The 19,598-nt window shown below is 35.4% G+C and overlaps 1 protein-coding gene across 2 annotated transcripts in view; it reads left to right on the top strand.

Moving 5' to 3' along the window:
• LOC149801180 (serine/threonine-protein phosphatase 6 regulatory subunit 3-like) overlaps positions 1-19,052 on the top strand; it is a 108,413-nt gene extending 89,361 nt beyond the window's left edge. For both annotated transcript variants that reach the window (XM_089955211.1, XM_089955212.1), the window contains exons 25-26: positions 5,452-5,613; positions 6,097-19,052. In XM_089955211.1, coding sequence (XP_089811337.1) covers positions 5,452-5,613; positions 6,097-6,190 — 256 coding nt within the window. In that variant the 3' untranslated portion in view covers positions 6,191-19,052. The remainder of the gene's footprint in view (positions 1-5,451; positions 5,614-6,096) is intronic.
• Positions 19,053-19,598: the final 546 nt, after the last annotated feature.

Below are 19,598 nucleotides of genomic sequence, written 5' to 3' on the forward strand. Positions count from 1 at the left end.
TCTGTTTCACAACATAAACAAGGATTATTAGTTTCCATTTAAAAATTGCATGAGATTTATATTCATGAGATCATCATGTATTATGATTTCCATCATTCAATAAGAGGCGTTATGGATTTCCATCATTCATTAAGAGGCATTATGAACACTGAATTCCTATCTTCCTAATTTGGATTTCTTCATCGTAACTTTTAAGGATTTTGAGATTTAACATAATATGTTACCTGTTGCTATTTGTTAGATGACCCTTTTTGTAATGGATAAACTTTGTCTGCAAGATGCACCATCTTTCTGTTCTAGAAATTCTTAAAACACGTGCATGAATCCAGTCTGTCTTGCCGTCATTGGCCCATCCCCCATCTTTCTGATGACATCTCAAGCAAAGACATGGAAAAAAACACAAGCTTAAAGAAAGTATACCTTTGTGATTTTTTATGCTATATCAGGACGTGATATTCACATTTCTTTTATTAGCAAAACATGTCACTCAGCAAGTTAGGTGCTAAGGTTCCTAGAGGTCATCGAGGAATAAGAATGTTCGTTACTCCCTCTCTTCTCAAGAGGCCCAGGAGGGGCAAGGAAAATGCTCATCCTTTAGATAAAACACTTATTAGGGACAGTTCAGTTGCTTCCCATTAACAGTGGCTGAACATATGTCTCTCCTTCCTGGCCTTCACCGCAGTCAGGTCATTCCCAGTCTAATACTGCTGTATCCTACCAAAGCTTGGAACAGAAAGTTGATAGTGCCTCATCTATCATATTAGATATTTAAGGATTTGTTAATGATTAGGAGGATTGGGGTGCACCCTCTTAGGATCTCCAAACCCCTTCCACATTGCATTTTGCATGGTCAAAGAGACATGGTCATTCAACAAGGTCGCAATTGAAGTAAGCTACTCCTTCCCCCTGATATGTGCCTTTAGCCAACTTGCTCTGGTGGCACAAAGATTCTTTCATGCAAAGAAGGTATTCCAGGGGCAATGCCTAGAATAGACCTACTCTGCCTCATTTATGGTCAGAGAATTTTTTTTTGAGGACGGAAAAGGAAAAGAATTGGCAAGGCAAAATAAGAGATCTTTGCAAGGAGGTTTTTGTCATGGCAGTTTGCTCACTTTTGTGGCTTCTTTCAGTCTTCAGCAGAGCTGATCCACCTCTGCAGAGATGTCACATTGGACACTTCATAAGCTACATCCCTGGAATCTGAGACATTATTTGTCTGTGCCATCCCTGCTGTTGCATCAGGGCATTTTAAGGACCACCCTTGCACCAGTTACTGACCTGTCAAAACCAGCCAGTAAATGAAAACAGCCTGATCAGGCCAAGAAGGAGTTCAATTTCCAGAGAAGGGTAAACAGCAGCAAAGTAGCCAACACTCCACAATATAAATACTTGAAATGGATAGGCAAGGGTAAATCAATGAAGACTACTACTTTGGAACAAAATATAATTACTATCCCCACAAAACCAAAAGACCCATTAACTAGCTAAATAAATTTAGAAGCCCCCACATAAAAACCCATAACATATCATTCAATTTTATAAAAATATTAATAAATAATTCACTTACGAAGCACCTATCAAAAACTAAGGAAACCACAAAATCGGATGTCCTAGATGTCCTTAACAAACCGTGTAATCGGCTAACATTCAATCTCTAAAAACACTAATAAATAAATAACTTAAAGAGGCAATATCTAAAAACTTATAAATAACATAACGTAGGAAGTACACCCTAAACACCTCGACTAGTAATACCATAATAACCTTGAAAATCTCTCTTCATACATGCTTTCTACTAACAACCTTAATAAACAGCATAGAACACACACACCCTTTTTAGAACATTTTGAGAAAGAAAAAGAAGAAAAAAAACAACAATAAAACGGACAAGACACACCAGGCAAATGCAACAAGAAACCAGCGATATGAAGCAACCAGGACCATTCCCAAGCTCTCCTTCCCACTAATGACAGTCAACCATTCAACTGTAAGGGACCTTTATGGACCCACAGATTGAGGCCAAGCTATCAGGGTTCCTTGAACCCATAAAAGCCTGTGGGAGGTGGCACCATTCCCTTCCCCAGGAACAACTAGCAGGCTGCGGTACAGTCAGAAAAAAGTGGCACATGCACAATGGTGCGCACACCACTATAATTAAACTCGACAACAACAACAAGACTACTGTCTTCACCTCTGTTCCCAATTACACGAAGGGTGGTCGTGTCCATGGGGCCATCTCACTTCTTGTGCAGTGCACAACTCTTTAATACAAAATAGATGCTTAAATAACCATCTTTGCTTGGTTGAGCGTGAGACAGACTGGTGGGTCCTTTTCCATTATGAAGGATCAACGACACACAGAACTCCATCCTCTCGCTGGAATACTATATTAAGTCAAATGTAATTAAGTTAAAGGAAGAGGTGCATATCCTTCTTCAGAAGGGTTCAGTTCAAACGTCCTGTCACCAGCAATCTACTCTCAAGGGTGGGAAACAGGTTGATAAAGACCTCTCCCTCCTAAATAGATTCTGTGGAAGGAAACTTCAAGATGGACAGTGGTCTAAAGCGCTCACCATTCTGGATCACTGCCATCTTACCTCTGTCTGCGTGGGTTCGAGTCCAAGGCTTGGCTAGCGTGGGTACATGGGAAAGCCTGCCAGTAGCTTCTCGTGGGTCGGTGGTTCTTCCCTGGGTTTTCCAGGGTTCTTCCTCCACCAGCTATACTGGCCGCCATGTATGGCCTATCTTGTACTGAAAGATTGCATTAAACCCTAGAACAACAACAACAAGACGGACACTGCAGCATCATTTTAGAATGCAGTCAGATCCATAAAATGGGAAGATTTTGTTGATCTTCAGGATACATGTCGCACTTCCCAATCTTTCCACTGCACTAGAAATGCTACTAGTTTTTGATAGTACAAGAGGTATTAAATTCTGAGCCTTGCCACTCGGCCTGGCTGTGGTGCGCGAGGGTCCTCACCAGTGTTATGGAAGTAGTAGCTGTGCACATGAGGCATCTGGGGATTCCATTCATCCATTACTTCAATGACTGGCTCCTGTACAGTAGCAGCAAACGTTACCAATTATATCATATTGACCTGCTTTTGATCCATAGTGACTTGATTAGTACGTATTCCCAGCCTAGAGAAATTAGATCACATTCTCTGTCATGATTTAATGTACATATGAATTAATTTTCATGCTTTTTTGGTTCCATGTTCCCCAATAAAAGATACACAAATTCCTGGAATTATTGACAACTTGAGTCCAAGACTTCCTTGTCAGCTCACCTTTATCTTTCAGTTCTGGGAGCCTTGAACTCCACTGTGGACCTCGTATCCCTAGGGTGACCCAGTTTATGTTCTCTTCAACTTCTTCTGTTGGGAATCTGGAAATAGCACAAGGAGTCACTGTTAGAATGAATTTCTCTAAGGTCGACTTTTCAGTGCCACTTCAAGTGTTGGTATATAATCAAGACCAGATTTTGTAGGATTTCCCCTACTTGCCCCCAAACCTTCTTTCTGTACACTGATGCAGCCCTGTGTCAGAATATTTAAACTGCATGTTGACAATACAAGTAAGAGCTTAACATGAGATAAAAGCTCTTGTTGAGAATGAAAGGGAAAAAAAAACTGAACCTTGAGCCCACAAAATCGTTGGTTACAAAAAGAAAGCAAAAGAAATTGTCTAAAGGTTGTGCTATGCAAATAATAGCATTAATAATTAATAACACTAGTTTGTGCATGCATAGAGAAAGGATTAAAATGACCAGAAACAAAAGCAAGGACAAGTTTTTTAAAAAATCTGCATGCACAGGTAAATTGTAAGCTGTGGTAATGAGTAAAATGAGGAATTGTCAGATTAGTATGTAGAACATATTCATTAAATATTATGTGACAGTGTTGACTGTTGTCAACAGAAATGTAATCCTTTAGCTAGCCATTTTAATCCAAAGATTATAGACCAAAACATGTTTGGACTATCCATTTAAAATGTTCATTAGTTCAAAATTAAAATTGGTACCAGATTTTGTGGGACCATTGTTTTCAGCATATACAACTTGAAAGGCGTTACAAATCTTTGTTGTTGTAGTATTTAACACCATTTTTCAGCACAGGATAGGCTGTACATAGCAGCCAGTATAAATGGTGGAGGAAGAACCCGGGAAAATCCCGGAAAGAACCACCGACCAACGAGAAGCTACTGGCAAGGTTTCTCACATACCCACATTGGCCACTCCCGAGACTCGAACCCATGCAGACAGAAGTAGGATGGCAGTGATCAGTAATGGTGAGTGCTTTAGACCACTCGGAGCCCCACATATTTTCAAGGGACCTGTAAATCATTTGATTGACACTTTCTGAATTTGGCCTCTGCGTACAGACATGCCACATATCCTGATTTACTAGGATCATTCTGAATTTTTGTTTAAAATCTGAAAATCCAGATTTCCTGATCCACCCCCATCCTGATTTTTAAAAATGTCAAATAATTTCTTAAATACCTTTTGATTCATGATGGATGTGCAATGAGAGTAAAAATGATGAAGAAATTCTATGAAGAATATACTTTTCATATTGTGAAAATCTTTAATTTTTCCATTTTCATCTTAGATGCTGATATTTAGTGTGCTTATTGAATTAATACTAAATATCAGCATAAAAGATGAAATTGGTTGTTGTTGTTGTTGTAGGGTTTAATGCCATTTTTCAGCACACTATAGGCCATACACGGCGGCCAGTATTAATGGTGGAGGAAGAACCCGGGAAAACCTCGTAAAGAAGCACCGACCCACAAGAAGCTACTGTCAAGCTTTCTCACATACCCACATTAGCGAAATTGGGAAAAAAATGATAGATCTTCATGGTATGACTGTAGCATACATTTGTATGCTAAGTAAATACATAAGACAGTGGAGATGTCAATCCCTTTGTAAATTTTTGTAAATATATGGTTCAAAACACTGTTACCGATTTTGTTGTTCTTTAAATTCCAATTTTTTTCTTTGGGTGTTCTGACTTTAATTCCACTAGAGGTGGCAGGTCTGGGTGTATTAAAGAGGACTACAGCTGCAATTTACCAGCATTTGAACTATCACCTTCACCATCCCCTTTACAATACAAATGAGCACAGTCATACTGTTTTAGAAATGAACACAATGAGAATGTAATGTTTTTTTTATATATATAACAAAATTCTTTATATAAATGATGTCAAACTGCCTAGAAATTTTCATTAAAAGAAGGTGAAAGCATATATAAGACTGGAAGCAACTTGTTAAGGCAAATACGCAAAATAATGAAAATTGTTTCAACCTTGCGGATGTGTACTTATTTGTATGTGCCAATCTGCTTTTGCACAGTAAGGATGCAGGGGTTGGCAGTCTACAGGATTATATAGAGAATAATTAATATTTGTAAATCTGTCTGATGTTTTCTTTTGTCATAGTGTTCTTGCCAAAGAAGATGTAAAGCCACCTACCCCAAACTGTACCCAGCCTCCATTAGGGGATGGAGTGGCTAACCCACACATTCAGGGAAATGGACCAACGAATGAGCAGGCAGCTATAGAGGATGAAAGCTGTAAAATATCTGCAGTGGAAGGAAAAAGGTGAGTGAAATTTTTTAATCTAGAGAATCTTCTATGAAAATAATCATTTTGTAAATGAGTCTTATTAAACAAGACCATATCTGTGTATTTACATGCAAGCTTATGTTCTGTTGATAATTTGATTTTGCATATGTGATCTCTTCCCATGATCATCTCCTAATCTGTGATAAAGAATTCTGCATGTTATGTTCATTTTGAGTTAAAGTCTTGTCATACTCTCCATTTGGTCAAACATTTGATGATTGAGTTGGTGAATGGCTACTATCAGAGCTGATTATGGATTCCATTGAGAAAAACCACCATATGTAATTTTCCTTGACGGTTGGGAGGTTGGTATATAGCAATCTCGTTAGTGTTGCAAAATCTATGCTTGTGTTCCACAACCTAATCTGTCGGAAGCAAATTCTGCACAAGTTTGCAATAATAGTGATACAGTGTGTTGACATATTTTACAGAAGCATATATTTTGTTTTTTCATTGCAGGCCTCAAGCCAAAGACTCTGTAGACAATGTATTAAATTTACCTTCTTCCCCCACCACTTCCAGTGCCTCCCCAGTCCAGAATGGCCCATTATGATGACACATGGGGAAGTTTGTGGGGCTGAACCCAGGGAGATTAGAGAACCTTGGTTAGCCTCTTCAGATTCGACTGTGATTTTTTTTTGTTTTGCTTGATGACAGCAGATTGACATTGTTGCTGCTGCCAGGGGGGTGTAATTTTTTCATTTACTCCGGGTACACCCATGTCCCCTGTATTCTCCATTCGATAAACCGTTAGTGCACAACTTCATCAAGCTGACCCAGTTGAATGCATGTAGTTTATAAGAACCTAATCAAAGACTAAGCTAGGAGGTGCCTTCAGAACAAGTGTGGTACAAAAGAGAACAACTAATGGATGCCATCAGATTTCATGAATTGTTGAGTTACGACTGAAAGCTGTTTCTGAGGATTTCCTCTGGGCACAGTGAGAGCAGAACTGAAAGAAGAATTTGGACAATTATTTATCTGTCCATTCAGTCATTTTACAAATTCATGCTACAATCATTTGTACAATATCGATGCATTTAAAATCATGAACAAATATTTAAGTGTACAGAAGAATTCTGAGTGTTCCTTAAATTACCAGTTTTAGTCAGAAGGTATGTATGAATGGAATTATATTGTAGAAAAAGGACACAGTATACATACCTACCTACACACACACACACATACATACACAAGTCCATTTAGATAGGCTGGCTGAGAGATATTCTTTGATGCTGAGTTGCATAGAAATGTTACATGGTGTCAAATGCATCATCTTGCACAAAGAAATTTGACTTCCTGTGCTTTGCATTGTTCTTTGCCACATGATGCAGCTAAATATTGTAGTTAGCTTAATCAGACCCATTCAGAGAAAAACAACGCTATATTGGGTAGGTTTTTGAGCACTGCAAGGGAGTAGACTTTTGGTGCCACTGTAATTAACAATACTTTCTCATGCGTGTAGTTTTTGCAAATTCTTGTGGACAAACTAATTTTAAAAAAGATTGTATACATTAATAGCTATACAGTATGCATATTTTATTGAGCAAATCACAATATTGTGGACAACCTAATTTTAAAAAGGATTGTGTACATTAATAGCTATACAGTATGCATTCATTTATTGAGCAAATCACAATATTGTGGACATCCCAATTTAAAAAAAAGATTGTATACATTAATAGCTATACAGTATGCATTCTTTTATTGAGCAAATCACAATATTGTGGACAAGTTGCTGAATTGAATCGACTGCAAAAAGTTAATAATCCTAAAATGTTTAGATTTACAGTAGTACCTAGTCTTTTAGTGTGTGGCTGTTTGTACAGTTGTTAATGTACAGCTGTTATATGGGAAGCCAGTATACTATTACCATATTTGTACAGTTGTTGATGTACAGCTGTTATATGGGAAGCCAGTATACTATTTCCGTATTTGTACAGTTGTTAATGTACAGCTGTTATATGGGAAGCCAGTACACTATTACTGTATTTGTACAGTTGTTAATGTACAGCTGTTATATGGGAAGCCAGTATACTATTACCATATTTGACGTGATAAACCCAAATCAGCCATCAAATAGATCAGAGCCTACTGTTTTCATTTTACTTGCATTTACATGTGAACAGTGTCCATTATGCTGTGACAGATTTGAGTTGAATTGTCATTATTGCAGACACGTGTGTATTTAGGAAGTGACCATTGTTCTTGGGCTAAGGAAGGCCGGTGTGGAGAAATTCACTTCAGACAACATGTTGACTGCAGTACTTGGATCTAGTGTAGTCACATATATTCAGTGTATATTTAACCTTGGTAATGATAATGATGCTAATTAGAGCAAGTTTTTCATTGTCAGTGTGAATCTGATACAAAGGGTTGTATGTTATTATTGAATAAAGCACATAACTCTGTGCTGTTGTGAACGATGGGGGATCTGATGGGCCTCGTTACAAATGAGCATTTCATTAGAACAAGCTAGTCGTTGTACACGAGTCTTCAAAGGTCTGCAGAGCCTGTTCTGAACATCAGACATTTGTTACAGCATGGGCCATTATAACGAGGGCCTATTGGAGTTTAATTGTCTCATAGTGGTCTTGTAGTATTTAATCTGACCAAAAGTTTCATAAGCTGTATGCATCTGTTTGCAACTGTTAGTTGCAGTCACCAATCAGACTGTTTAAGTCTACCAGGTCATAGAGATGGTTCTCTTTGATCATAGAGCTTATGGTTAGTGGGGTCATGGTTACAGATTTGATCGGCATAAGACAGTAATTTCAGTTCAGTTAGTTGATGCTTTCTTTTATAATAAGACTCTAATTTTATCTCAGTACTTTATTAAAGTGACACACATTAGTATCGGTCAAAATGGTCATATGTTAAGAAGTTTGGTATTTGTCATCCCTTCATCACAGCCTTGTGGTCACATGGACATGTTCTGAAGGTTGACATATTTTTTTGCACATCAGCATAGCATTTTGGTCACATACAATCAAACCTCTTTTAACTCATTCATTCAAAGTAAAAACAGTTAATTTTCTGTACCTTTTGTCTCAGAATTAAAGTGAAATTAGATTTTAATTCATTTTATTAATAGTTCTTTGAAATAGTTAATAATTTCTAGGATGCTTAAAATTCCATAGTGGTTTTAACACAAAGCTGATCTTGTGCTGCCTACTCCAGTTGCTAAGAAATATTTTGTATTTCTGATGTAGAGACACTTTATATATAATAGCTTTGCTGGCCTCTTGACCATGAAATGTCGAGATGTGTCAATTGACATGATGCAAATTCTAATCCTCTACGGAAGTTATAATGGTTACCTCCCATGAATGTTTTACAGCTTCTGTGTAGCACTTAATACACAATCATTTCAATAGACAGGTAATTTATTTTTGTTCTAGCAATATTTGTATAGGTTTTTAATTAGTTTTCATTTTAAAGATAAGGGAATGAAAGACTAAACATTTATAATTAAGATTACCTGTATTTGGACCTACTTCATTATGATCATAAAAAAAGGAATGTTATGTTCACCCCTTGGATCTATTGAATGTCTAATTCCTGACGACTGGAAGTCATCAGCATTTTTGATAACTTTGATTATTACAATTTCAACTACAAGTTGCATCTATGCTTTTATTTCTTCAGATCTTAGTATATAACGTCAGACAAAGGTGAGTTTAGTGGTGGGAAATTATGAAGACAAGTAATCATAATGAAGATCTTCCATATTGTTTAAGCTCTAAAGTTTCTGATGTGGAGAGAGGTTTCTTATTTAAGTGAAATAGTTTGATCTTAATTACTGCTGAATAAAATTTGATCAGAATTGAACAATGTAGCTGAACTTGATGGCTTCTAATTTTGTACTAGCATTATTTGTATTGTTTTATGGAATTCAGCTTGATTTTCACAACCAAATTAATTTCTGAGTTGTATTTTTTGGACATATGATGATTTTCTGTATCAATAAGCCTGACAAACAGTGCTTAATGTGACATGGGTTTTTTTCAAGAATTCAGTATCCACCACAAGTGATACTTGTTGAACTGTCCTTTGATATACCAAAAAAAGATTTACTGTTTCAGATGAAGTATTTACTGCACGAATACTAGTTGAGAACAGCAATGTAATACTGGTCATCAGAAAATTATAAATATTTGTTTTACAATGGGCATATGTCTTCTTTTTTTTGCATATTCCTTCTACAAATCAAGCATGTTGATTTCTTTATGAAATGCATTACATATTGCTAAAGCAGTAAGCATGCATTTATTTATTGAACAAAGAGTACTCTGAAGTTGATGTTAATGGGACATCTAAAGTTTTAAGAAAGTTACATGTACTATAATTACAGAGGACTTGAGCCAAACAGGGATTATATTTTTACTTTTTAGTGGAATGGGATGTTCTTGAATATATTATATTGAATGGTGGGGGTATAATTCTGACTTAATTATGCCAGAGCAAATTTCATAATGGGTTGATACGTAACTACAGTTCTATACCATAAATACCTGCATAAAAGTCAAATCCAACTGCAAATAATGTAGACCCCTGATCTGCTCCATAATGCACTGGCAGATAGATCATGGTCTGTGTTCTACTGATTACTCCTAACAAACTGTATAGATGCAGATCTGCTGGTACATTATGCAGTGGCAGATATGGGTGTGTACATTTTGCAACTGGACTCGTCTTATAAGCAAGTATATATGGTGCAGCTGATTTTAGTATGGTGTATTTTGTATGGAAACATTTCTTCAGATTTCATTATTTTTTGTTGATTTTCATTTTCAGAACTTTGAAACGAGCCACCATTCCACAATTGACATTTTGCTATGTACAATACTCTCATACTCTGCATAATTAAAATACTCCTTGTTGTACCTGTCTTTGAGGACAGTTCATTTTGAATGCACTCCAGTTTGCAAGTCCAGAATTTTTTTTCCAGCTGTATGTGTAAAGAAGATAAGAGATTAATATTAATGCAAACCATTTGCCTAATTTCACAGTGAGTACTTATTGCATATTTTATCATGTCTTGTTTTCCATTTTCGAATAGATCAGCGTAATTTTATGTGTATTTTACTTGATAAGTTACTTGAATTTTGCTTTTGGGCGTAATAACATATTTTAAAATTATTTTCTAAGTGATACATTTAGTAGCTTTCCATTACATCTTTAAAACCACCCTTGGGTTGTACGTTTAGGTAGTGTTCCATTGCATAAGAGAATCTTCCCAGATAATTTACGAAAAGTTCCATAAAAAGTTAATAATCCATATTAGAGGTCTTGTGGAATTTTTTTATTGTTTGTTTTCATCTTGCTGTTTTGCTGTCACATACTTGATGATGCTTCTGTTTGTTTATCTTTCAACCCATGCATATCTTTCAAACCACCCTGAAGTAAGACAATTCTTTACATTTTTATCCGGGGGAGATTCCAGATAGCTGTTTCTGGGCTGTCTTCTGCTGAATTCAAGAAGTCCATTAGGATGTTTCATTATAATGTTACTTGTTCTAGATTTTTCAGTACATTAGTATAAGAAAATGTTTTGGCCAATTTAAAAAAAAATTGCTCCAGGCCAGATTCCCATACTACTTGAACTGCTCCAGTTTCCTAGTGGTTAAAGTGTCCGCCTTGGATGCGGGAGGTTGTGGGCTTGATCTCCAGCCAAGTCATACCAAAGACTTACAAAAATGATACTGACAGCTGCCTCGCTTGGCGCTCAGCATTAAGAGTTAGTACTGGTCGTCCTGGTGTCAGAATAATGTGACTGGTAGGGACATTATGCTACATGTCTGCGGCATGATGCCCCAGTGCTAGACATCACTATAAACTGCCACAATGCAGACATCGTAGCGATTTGACTGAATTTATTTTTAAAGCTACGTTAAAAATCCATATCACACACACACACACACTACTGGGAAATCGATAGAAAGAGTCTTGAGAAAGAATGGTTTTATCCATGACTAAAGTCTTCTAAATTTTAGAAATACTGTTGAAAGTCAATGTAAAATGGTATTTTCAGACACGGCTTGATGACAGAAAAAATATATAAACTGATCTCAAGTTAAATTTACTGGATTTTTGCTGGGTTGTGGGATTCTCGCATCATTTACTGGATTTTTGCTGGGTTGCGAGATTCTCCCGACATTAGGATCAGATTGCTGCATGAATCATTTGAGTATTAAACAAGCGATCAAATTGGTCAAGTATACAGGTTACCCCTTAATCTGTTCCTAATATATGGAAGATCGACAACCCTAACTCCCCAACTTGCCTTTACAGTGTATTTTACTATTAGACCTTGCTAAATATGTACAAGTCTGTTGACTGCTCTGGCAATTTGCTGTGCAGAGTTACTTGTTTTCGGTGCCCTTCTTGCATCAAGACATCAGCAATGCTCTGCAAAACAATTTGTTCTCTCATCCTGACTGCATACAAATCTTTGCCAAGGAAGACCTGGAACAAATAGATGCAAAGTCTCACCTTGAATATTTGTCCTCTACCATTAACAAGCTCTGAAGCTATAGATTACTTTTGCCTTCTCTTTTGTGCCTGTTTGTCAGACTAAAACATATCTTTAAGGAATTTGCATTTATTTTTTTTTTGGTGCAAGCACCTGATGCAAACTGATACTTAAATGCATTCAGATCGTAAAATATTGTCTCTGTGAAGTGAAAACCAAAAGCTCAAAACCTTCAAGCTTGTGTTGGCGGATGTGCCAGTGGGTTTTTGCTAAGAGTGTAAGTAGTGTTGTGATAAGTGTGTTGTGCTGTCCTTCTAAGGGCTTCATGTCACAATTTAAAACAACTTTTTTTCTAAAAAAAATCAAATGTATTTAAGTAAACATTTTTATTTGGTAAATTGAAACTAGTTACATGTAAATTTACATGAATTTTAATACCTGTATTTGTTTCTGGTGATATATCCTCTGGTTTAATGCATGGCCGTGTGTCTCGTTCAGATATTGTTCGAGAGTCTCAAAGTAGAAACAGCTTTTGATTTTAAAAATGTGCATTTTCTAAGCCAAAATAATATTTTTACTTTTATAGATTTTTATAAGTGAACCTTGAAAAAATATATTTCATCTAGAGTTTAAAAAAATGATTAAGTCCTGGAAATGTTTGTTTCAAAATGTGCAGAAACCCCTGGTGAGGAGAAAATAGAACAAGTCTTGAAGTTAACGGTTTCTTATTAAAGTACCTTGTCATAGCTGCCAAATTTAAACAGCATGCTGGGATACATTTGACCTCTGGTTGTGTTGTTCACATTGCAGATGACTTCTTTTTTCTGTTAACTATATAGAGAACAGATTACGGTCAGTAGTTCTCAAATGATAAATTTGGTCAATTCAGATAATTTTATGAATTGTAGATCCGGACTACATTTTACAAACATCAATCATATTTCTGTTTCTGGAATTGAAATTTACAGTTGATTGGTTAAACTTAAATTGGCATTTAATTGTGTCCAATCACATTTCAGTTTCTGGAATTGAAATTTACAGTTGATTGGTCAAACTTAAATTGGCATTTAATTGTGTCCAATCATATTTCAGTTTCTGGAATTGAAATTTACAGTTGATTGGTCAAACTTAAATTGGCATTTAATTGTGTCCAATCATATTTCAGTTTCTGGAATTGAAATTTACAGTTGATTGGTCAGACTTAAATTGGCATTTAATTGTATCCAATCATATTTCTGTTTTCTTAGTTTGTAAAATCCAGGCCCTGTCTGTTGATAGCAGAATTGCAGTCAGTGGCAGATCTGGGTTTGCTCTTTGATTTAACAGAGGACAGCAGTGTCTGCTTTTATTTTTTAAACAAATTGTTCTCAGTCTCTTGTTTGTTTAGTTAGTAATAAATACAGGTCTAGTCAATTGTTATTATTGATCCACATTTGACATTCTATAGACCTAACAGCTGACAGATTTTAGTCTGCGCATTCAAAATGGACCTCTGTCTTCTGATTCCCACACTAATGAGACAGTGAGTGGTACTTCACTATTGTGTTCATTCACAAACATAATCACATCTTTTTCCCATCATTTGTTGAATGTGCTAATTTTGAAGGGATAATCGTACAATTTATTATTCAGGGATAATAGTGAGTTTGATTGTTTCTATGTAATTTCTTTTGTAGATACTGGATTTAAAGACATTTGTGTCAAAATACACGTTCATTTTTGCACGAACATGCTGAATTTCTAGGATTACACTGTGTAGATTTTTTTAATAATATTTATGTAGGATTTATAGTGATTCAGATGGGAAATAACTATAAACCGAGTTACCTATTGTAAATAATCTTTAGATATTCCTGCACATTTCATAGTTCATGGCAGTGAGAATTGCTACAGGAGCTGTGTATGTACATGCACTTTTAAAATGCCGTTGATATTTTTAAACATTTGTTAAATGTAGAAGTATTAATTCAGCAATGATCTTAAACCTGAGTTTGAAAATTTAATTATGCAATGACCAGAGCTTGTCAGGTTATTATTGCCATAATTGATTTATTGGTGATTTCTTTTTGTAACAAAAATTAAAGTATTATTAACCTCTACAAGAGGCTGTTGAAGTGTTAGAATTGTAATCAAATGACTGATTTGACCGAACTTGATTGTTTGCATGATGCTTTCTTCATTGCAGTTAAGTTGATTTAGGTTTGCTAGTAGCAAAATGTTGACCACCCCATTTCATTAAAATGTTTGTAATATACACAAAGACATTCAAAACTAGGCTACAGTATGTTGCGGGGCTTACATTACTAATCTCTCTCACTTCAGAACTTGAACATTGCAGGTCTTCTTTGGCTAAAATTTCAACAAGTGCCTAAATTGTGAGTGGTAATTAGCATCCAGCAATAATTTTGAGAATGCTGCGAAACACCAGATTGATTTAAAAGAGAATCATTTACATTCTGAATTAAATAATCTTATTCACAAATATTGAGAGTCTTGGAGTACATTCAAGTAAAACTCTATAAAAAATTTAAATTTGCATAAGCAGTGTTTTGGCCAGGATGAAACCTTGTGGATTTGTGTAAAAAAAAATAGACATGATGTCCAGCAAGAAAAAGATTTGTGCACCAGGAATGAACTAGGAACATTGATTTGCCTTTAATCTGATGCAGATGCACCATCCACTCATTAAATGTTTGCATTGCACAGTTTATATGAAAGGACACAAATCCATCAAGTGACCTTTTTACAGTTGCATTGGTCACTCTCAGACCCCCTCTTTTCCCCCCATTCTCCTAATCTCTCGTATATGGCAAAGCTTGGGATCATCTGGAAATTATCATATACTCTGTATATTTTGTAATATTTCTTGATTGAGAGGTTAAGAATAAACTTGGCCTGCAACCAGAAGTGAGGACCTATTCAAGCAATTCCTTTTGTTTCATGAACTTTTTAACAGAAAGAAAAATGTGTAGTCTTGGCAAATCTCATAAGCACATGTAGTGCTAATTTTCATTTGTAAACTTTGAGAGTTTCACAAGAAGGTTAATAGAGAATGATGGATATTTCTTAACCCAAGTAATTATTAAATGGTGAAAGTCATAAAAATTACTGCGGATATGATTATGACTTAACTCACAAACTGGTAAATCCCACAAAATATCAAGACAAAAGTCAGACAGAAAGTGAAAATTGCAATGCAGAATTAGATTCCACTTTGGCAGAGAAAAAAAAGAAAAATGGTACGTCCTCAAGAAATGCTTAATAATTGAAAATGTGCAAATACTGAATGGTTTACACTACTTGCCTTTTTTCAAATGTAAATGAATCTTTATGTTCAATTTCTTTAGGTTTATCATCACAGACAATGAGGTAATTATTTTTTTAAAAATAAATATTAGGAATAAGAGTCGAGTGCTTGGGGATTCAAGGTCTGTGCAAATCCCAGTTTGCATAGGTCTGAATGAGGATATTTTTTAATAGTCTCCAAAATTCAGTTGTTTTATATCTGATCCAGATATCATTATTTGGAGAATTTAATGACTATATATAATTAGTAGACCCAATTTTACCACTGTCCATACACATCTCAGATTTGCACTGCATAATTTTTACTGCATATAGAAAGTGTGTTTCACCTAATTACTGTGTTATTATCTCTACTGGCCATACAACAGAAGAGCTTCTGAGGTGTTTGTCTGTTTGTCATCCATTGTCTGTCTGTCCATTAGCCCAAGTTTGTTACTGCTTTTAAACTACTTTTGAAGATAGCCATAGAACTTTACACATACATTCATCCTATGATCTGGTGGATCATAAATGAAAAGGGTGCTGCTTGGACATCCAATATGGACACTGCAGTGGTCATCTTGAAAATCTTACTATTGCTCCTCCTGAATGATTGGTTGTATCAATCAACATACGATTTTTATTGAAAGACTAATTAGGATGGTTTTTGGAGGGGTCCTAAATGAAAATGGTGCCAGTGTAATGACTTGTTAATGCTGCTACTACTGAATACAGGATTTCACTAGAACACTTGTGATGTTAAGTTGGTCCTAAATAAAAATGGTGCCATTTGCTTAGCTAGTTTGGCTGCCATAATGGGCATCTTGAAAATGTTTTTTCTTCTGAATGGATGGAGGTATAAACATGGATTTGTTTTTTAGTAAACTACTTCCTACAGATGATGTCAGATTGGATTTCAATGAAAATGGTACCAATCTAACTTCCAATATGATACTGCAATTGCCATCTTGTAAATGTCGTCTCTACTTCTAGATTTCTAGTCGTGTCAGTATTGTGATTTTACCATTACACTTTTGGGCCCTAATTGGAATCTGTGATATCCAGTATGACCACCATGGCAACCATCTTGAAAATCTTGTTATTGTGACTGAACAAAAATGTTTATTGCACCAACATTTCAGTTATTGAACAAGTACTTTCATCAAAGATTTTGGATGACACTTACTGATGTTTGGGTCAAAGGTCAGTGTCATTGAGTGAGTGAAGAAAAGTGGTTTTGCATGATTTGAATTCCAGACCTTGAACATTCACCAAAGTTTTTGAATGGCTTGTGCTTAAAGTATGATAAAGGTCTATTTATTTTGCAGTAAAAAAAAAATGTTGAAGGTCAAGGTCATTAAGAGTCGTGGAACTATGGGTTTTGCAGAATGGGTTGGTTTTTAAAAAAAAAAAAAAAATTCACTGACCAATTATGGATAATGTCTTGCGTTTAGAGCAACAAAGAAACCTATCAATTCTGGGGGTGTGAAGGTCAAAGGAAATGTTGTCTGCACAGTTAGTTTAGTTCAAGACTGCATACCTTGACTAAAGGTTAAGATCATTGGGGGCGGTTGGTCAGTAATTGATGGAGACAACCATGCCCTATTTTGGCCAAAATAGAGGACTATTAATACAGTAAGGCATCTAATATGCTGTTCATTGCACTCTTGTTATGCATTGTTATGATTTAGAATATCAATAACAAGTTTTGTTCAAAATCTCTTCATTTGTTTTGAAATAATGGCATAAATGTAGACAGATTTATTTACATGTCCTCGTGTTCTTTTTTAAGAAAGTAATCTGTAAATAAGTTTTTTTAACTTCATGTTAAATATTTATGTATTGTTTGATCCTCTTGAGAACTAGTAATTCATTTTTGCACATCTAAGCAATCAATTTCAAACATACATTCGGTGTTCTCATCATCATGAACATGATTTAAAATGTCTGCCAGATATTGGAAAAGATGCACAATGTAGGTCTATTGGTGAACCTTGATAACCAGGTTTTGTGCTGCATACATACTGGTACATCTTACAACTGCCATTAAAACTTATTCATATTCCTTTAGATCAAGGGTGGGCAAAATACAGCCTCTGACCTGGTTTTTACCGTTTAATTTACATCATAGGGGTGTGGCTTTAAAAATCATTTATCCAGTCTGCGCTCTGGAGGAAGTTGTCCATGTCTGCTCTGGTCCATGATTATGTGGATGGAGACTCTTTTTTGGTAAGCTAATGACATATTGGCTCATTGTGAAAGAGTTAAGAGTGAGTCAGCAAGTAAGAGTGAGTCAGCAAGTACACCTATGGACCACATCATAGACTTTTTCTTAATTGAGTCTTCAGGGTATTGGAATAATTTATTGCCAGATTGTGAAAGAGAATTTGGTTCAAATATGGTCCATTTAATATGGTCGAGCCCCATTTATTGTATTGTCCCAAAGTTAATTATTATTTCACTGAAATGCCTGCTTTTCAAGGTAACTGACCTTACTCTAATTCCTTTTGTTTCATTAGCACATTAATGGGGGGGGGGAGCAGGTAAAATTTGTTAATGACATTGAGCTTAAACTCTAAATTTAATAAACATTGGGCTTTATTTTAAATTCTGCTATTCAGTTTTATCATCCAGCTGAAACATGGCCATTTGTATAATTGTTTAAGACTATTGCAATTAGTAAGGTCTTCTCATCATTCATTGCTGACATGTCTTGTTGGTCAGTTCTTAACTGTACTGGACAGGTGGATGAAATGGCTGTGGGGGTAAATTTGCAATTTAAAAACATTCTTTTGATTACTGATATTTTTTTTTATATTATTTTTTTTATTTTTTGTTTCTTTTATTATATTAAGGTAGAACTAATTTCAAAATCAGCACAACTTAAGTTTTTTTCACCCTTTTATACAAAAGTTTCTATAGATCAGCTAGCACTAAGGCCATGTGAGCTTATGGTATGAGCGATATTGAACCCACTTGGACTTTGTGAAAAATTTTGAAATTTGTTAGAATGATTGTGTGTAAACACAGAATATGACTCTTTTATGTATAACAGTACAAATTCAATTCGTTTTATTAAGATGTAAATTTGAAATGTGTCAGGTAAGCAAGTTACTCCTATCTCTGTCAAAGAGGAAGTGTGAATTGTTGCCATGGATAATAGATAAGTATAAATTGTTTTCATGTTATAGCTAGTTTGAGTTTTTCTATGATTTTAATTGGTTGCATGTATTAATAGCACTCTGATGCAAATGATGTAAAAAAATGAATTGACCTCGGCTGCTAAGATGTATAGAACTTTTTAGATTTTAATGGGTGCTTGTTTAAACCTCCACTTACTATGAGATGATTAAAATTATTAAATAATGCAAAAGAATGGCTATCTGATTTACTGTCTATAAGGAGATGTCTCAGAGAGGCACCAATATTTAAATAATACAAATCCCGTAGTTGGAGAGGATTGTCATTGGACCATTTTTACATCCATAATAATGGAGAATTATAAGTACTCGGCATTGTAAACTATAGATAGAATGGCTAATGGCTCAATCAAAGAATTCTTGTAATATAAGAGTGTTTATTTTGTCGCGATCATAGATTTCCAAATAACTGTACATGTACCATACAAATATTAAATAAAAAAAAATTGATGCAAGATGGATGTTCAGTTCTTTATATTCCCCAGACACCACCTCTCTCTCTCTGTCTCTCTCTCTGTCTCTCCAGGATGGCCCTTAATCATACTGCAACTACTGAAACATGTTTTCCCTCCCACACATTTTTTAACTTTTGTTGACATAATTTTTATAAATTTTGTAATCATGTTAAACTACCTGATAAATATTGCTCGAGATTGAAAATCGGAATTTTTCTCGAGATAGACAAATAAAATTTGGTAGGCTTATTTGCATTTTACTTCCAACTGGCCATACGGTCTGGTGAGCTTGTGGCCATCACTCAAAGTTTGCTAGCTGCCACTCGGGAGGTTTCACTTGAGTTCGATAATGAGTGAAATCCACATATCAATGAGATTTTGTATCCGACTTGATGAACTTCATTCTAGAGACTATGATACGATATAGAGTTGTTAAATAGACTTTAATTATCTAGATGTCCAATTATTTTTATTGTGAGCAAAATCATTGCATATTAAATTTAGTAGAAATAAAGATAGTTATCAAAATGTAAGCAATTTAAGCGA

The sequence above is a fragment of the Sinohyriopsis cumingii genome, chromosome 4, assembly GCF_028554795.1.
Source record: "Sinohyriopsis cumingii isolate HCF-2022 chromosome 4, ASM2855479v2, whole genome shotgun sequence".
Taxonomy (NCBI): domain Eukaryota; kingdom Metazoa; phylum Mollusca; class Bivalvia; order Unionida; family Unionidae; genus Sinohyriopsis; species Sinohyriopsis cumingii.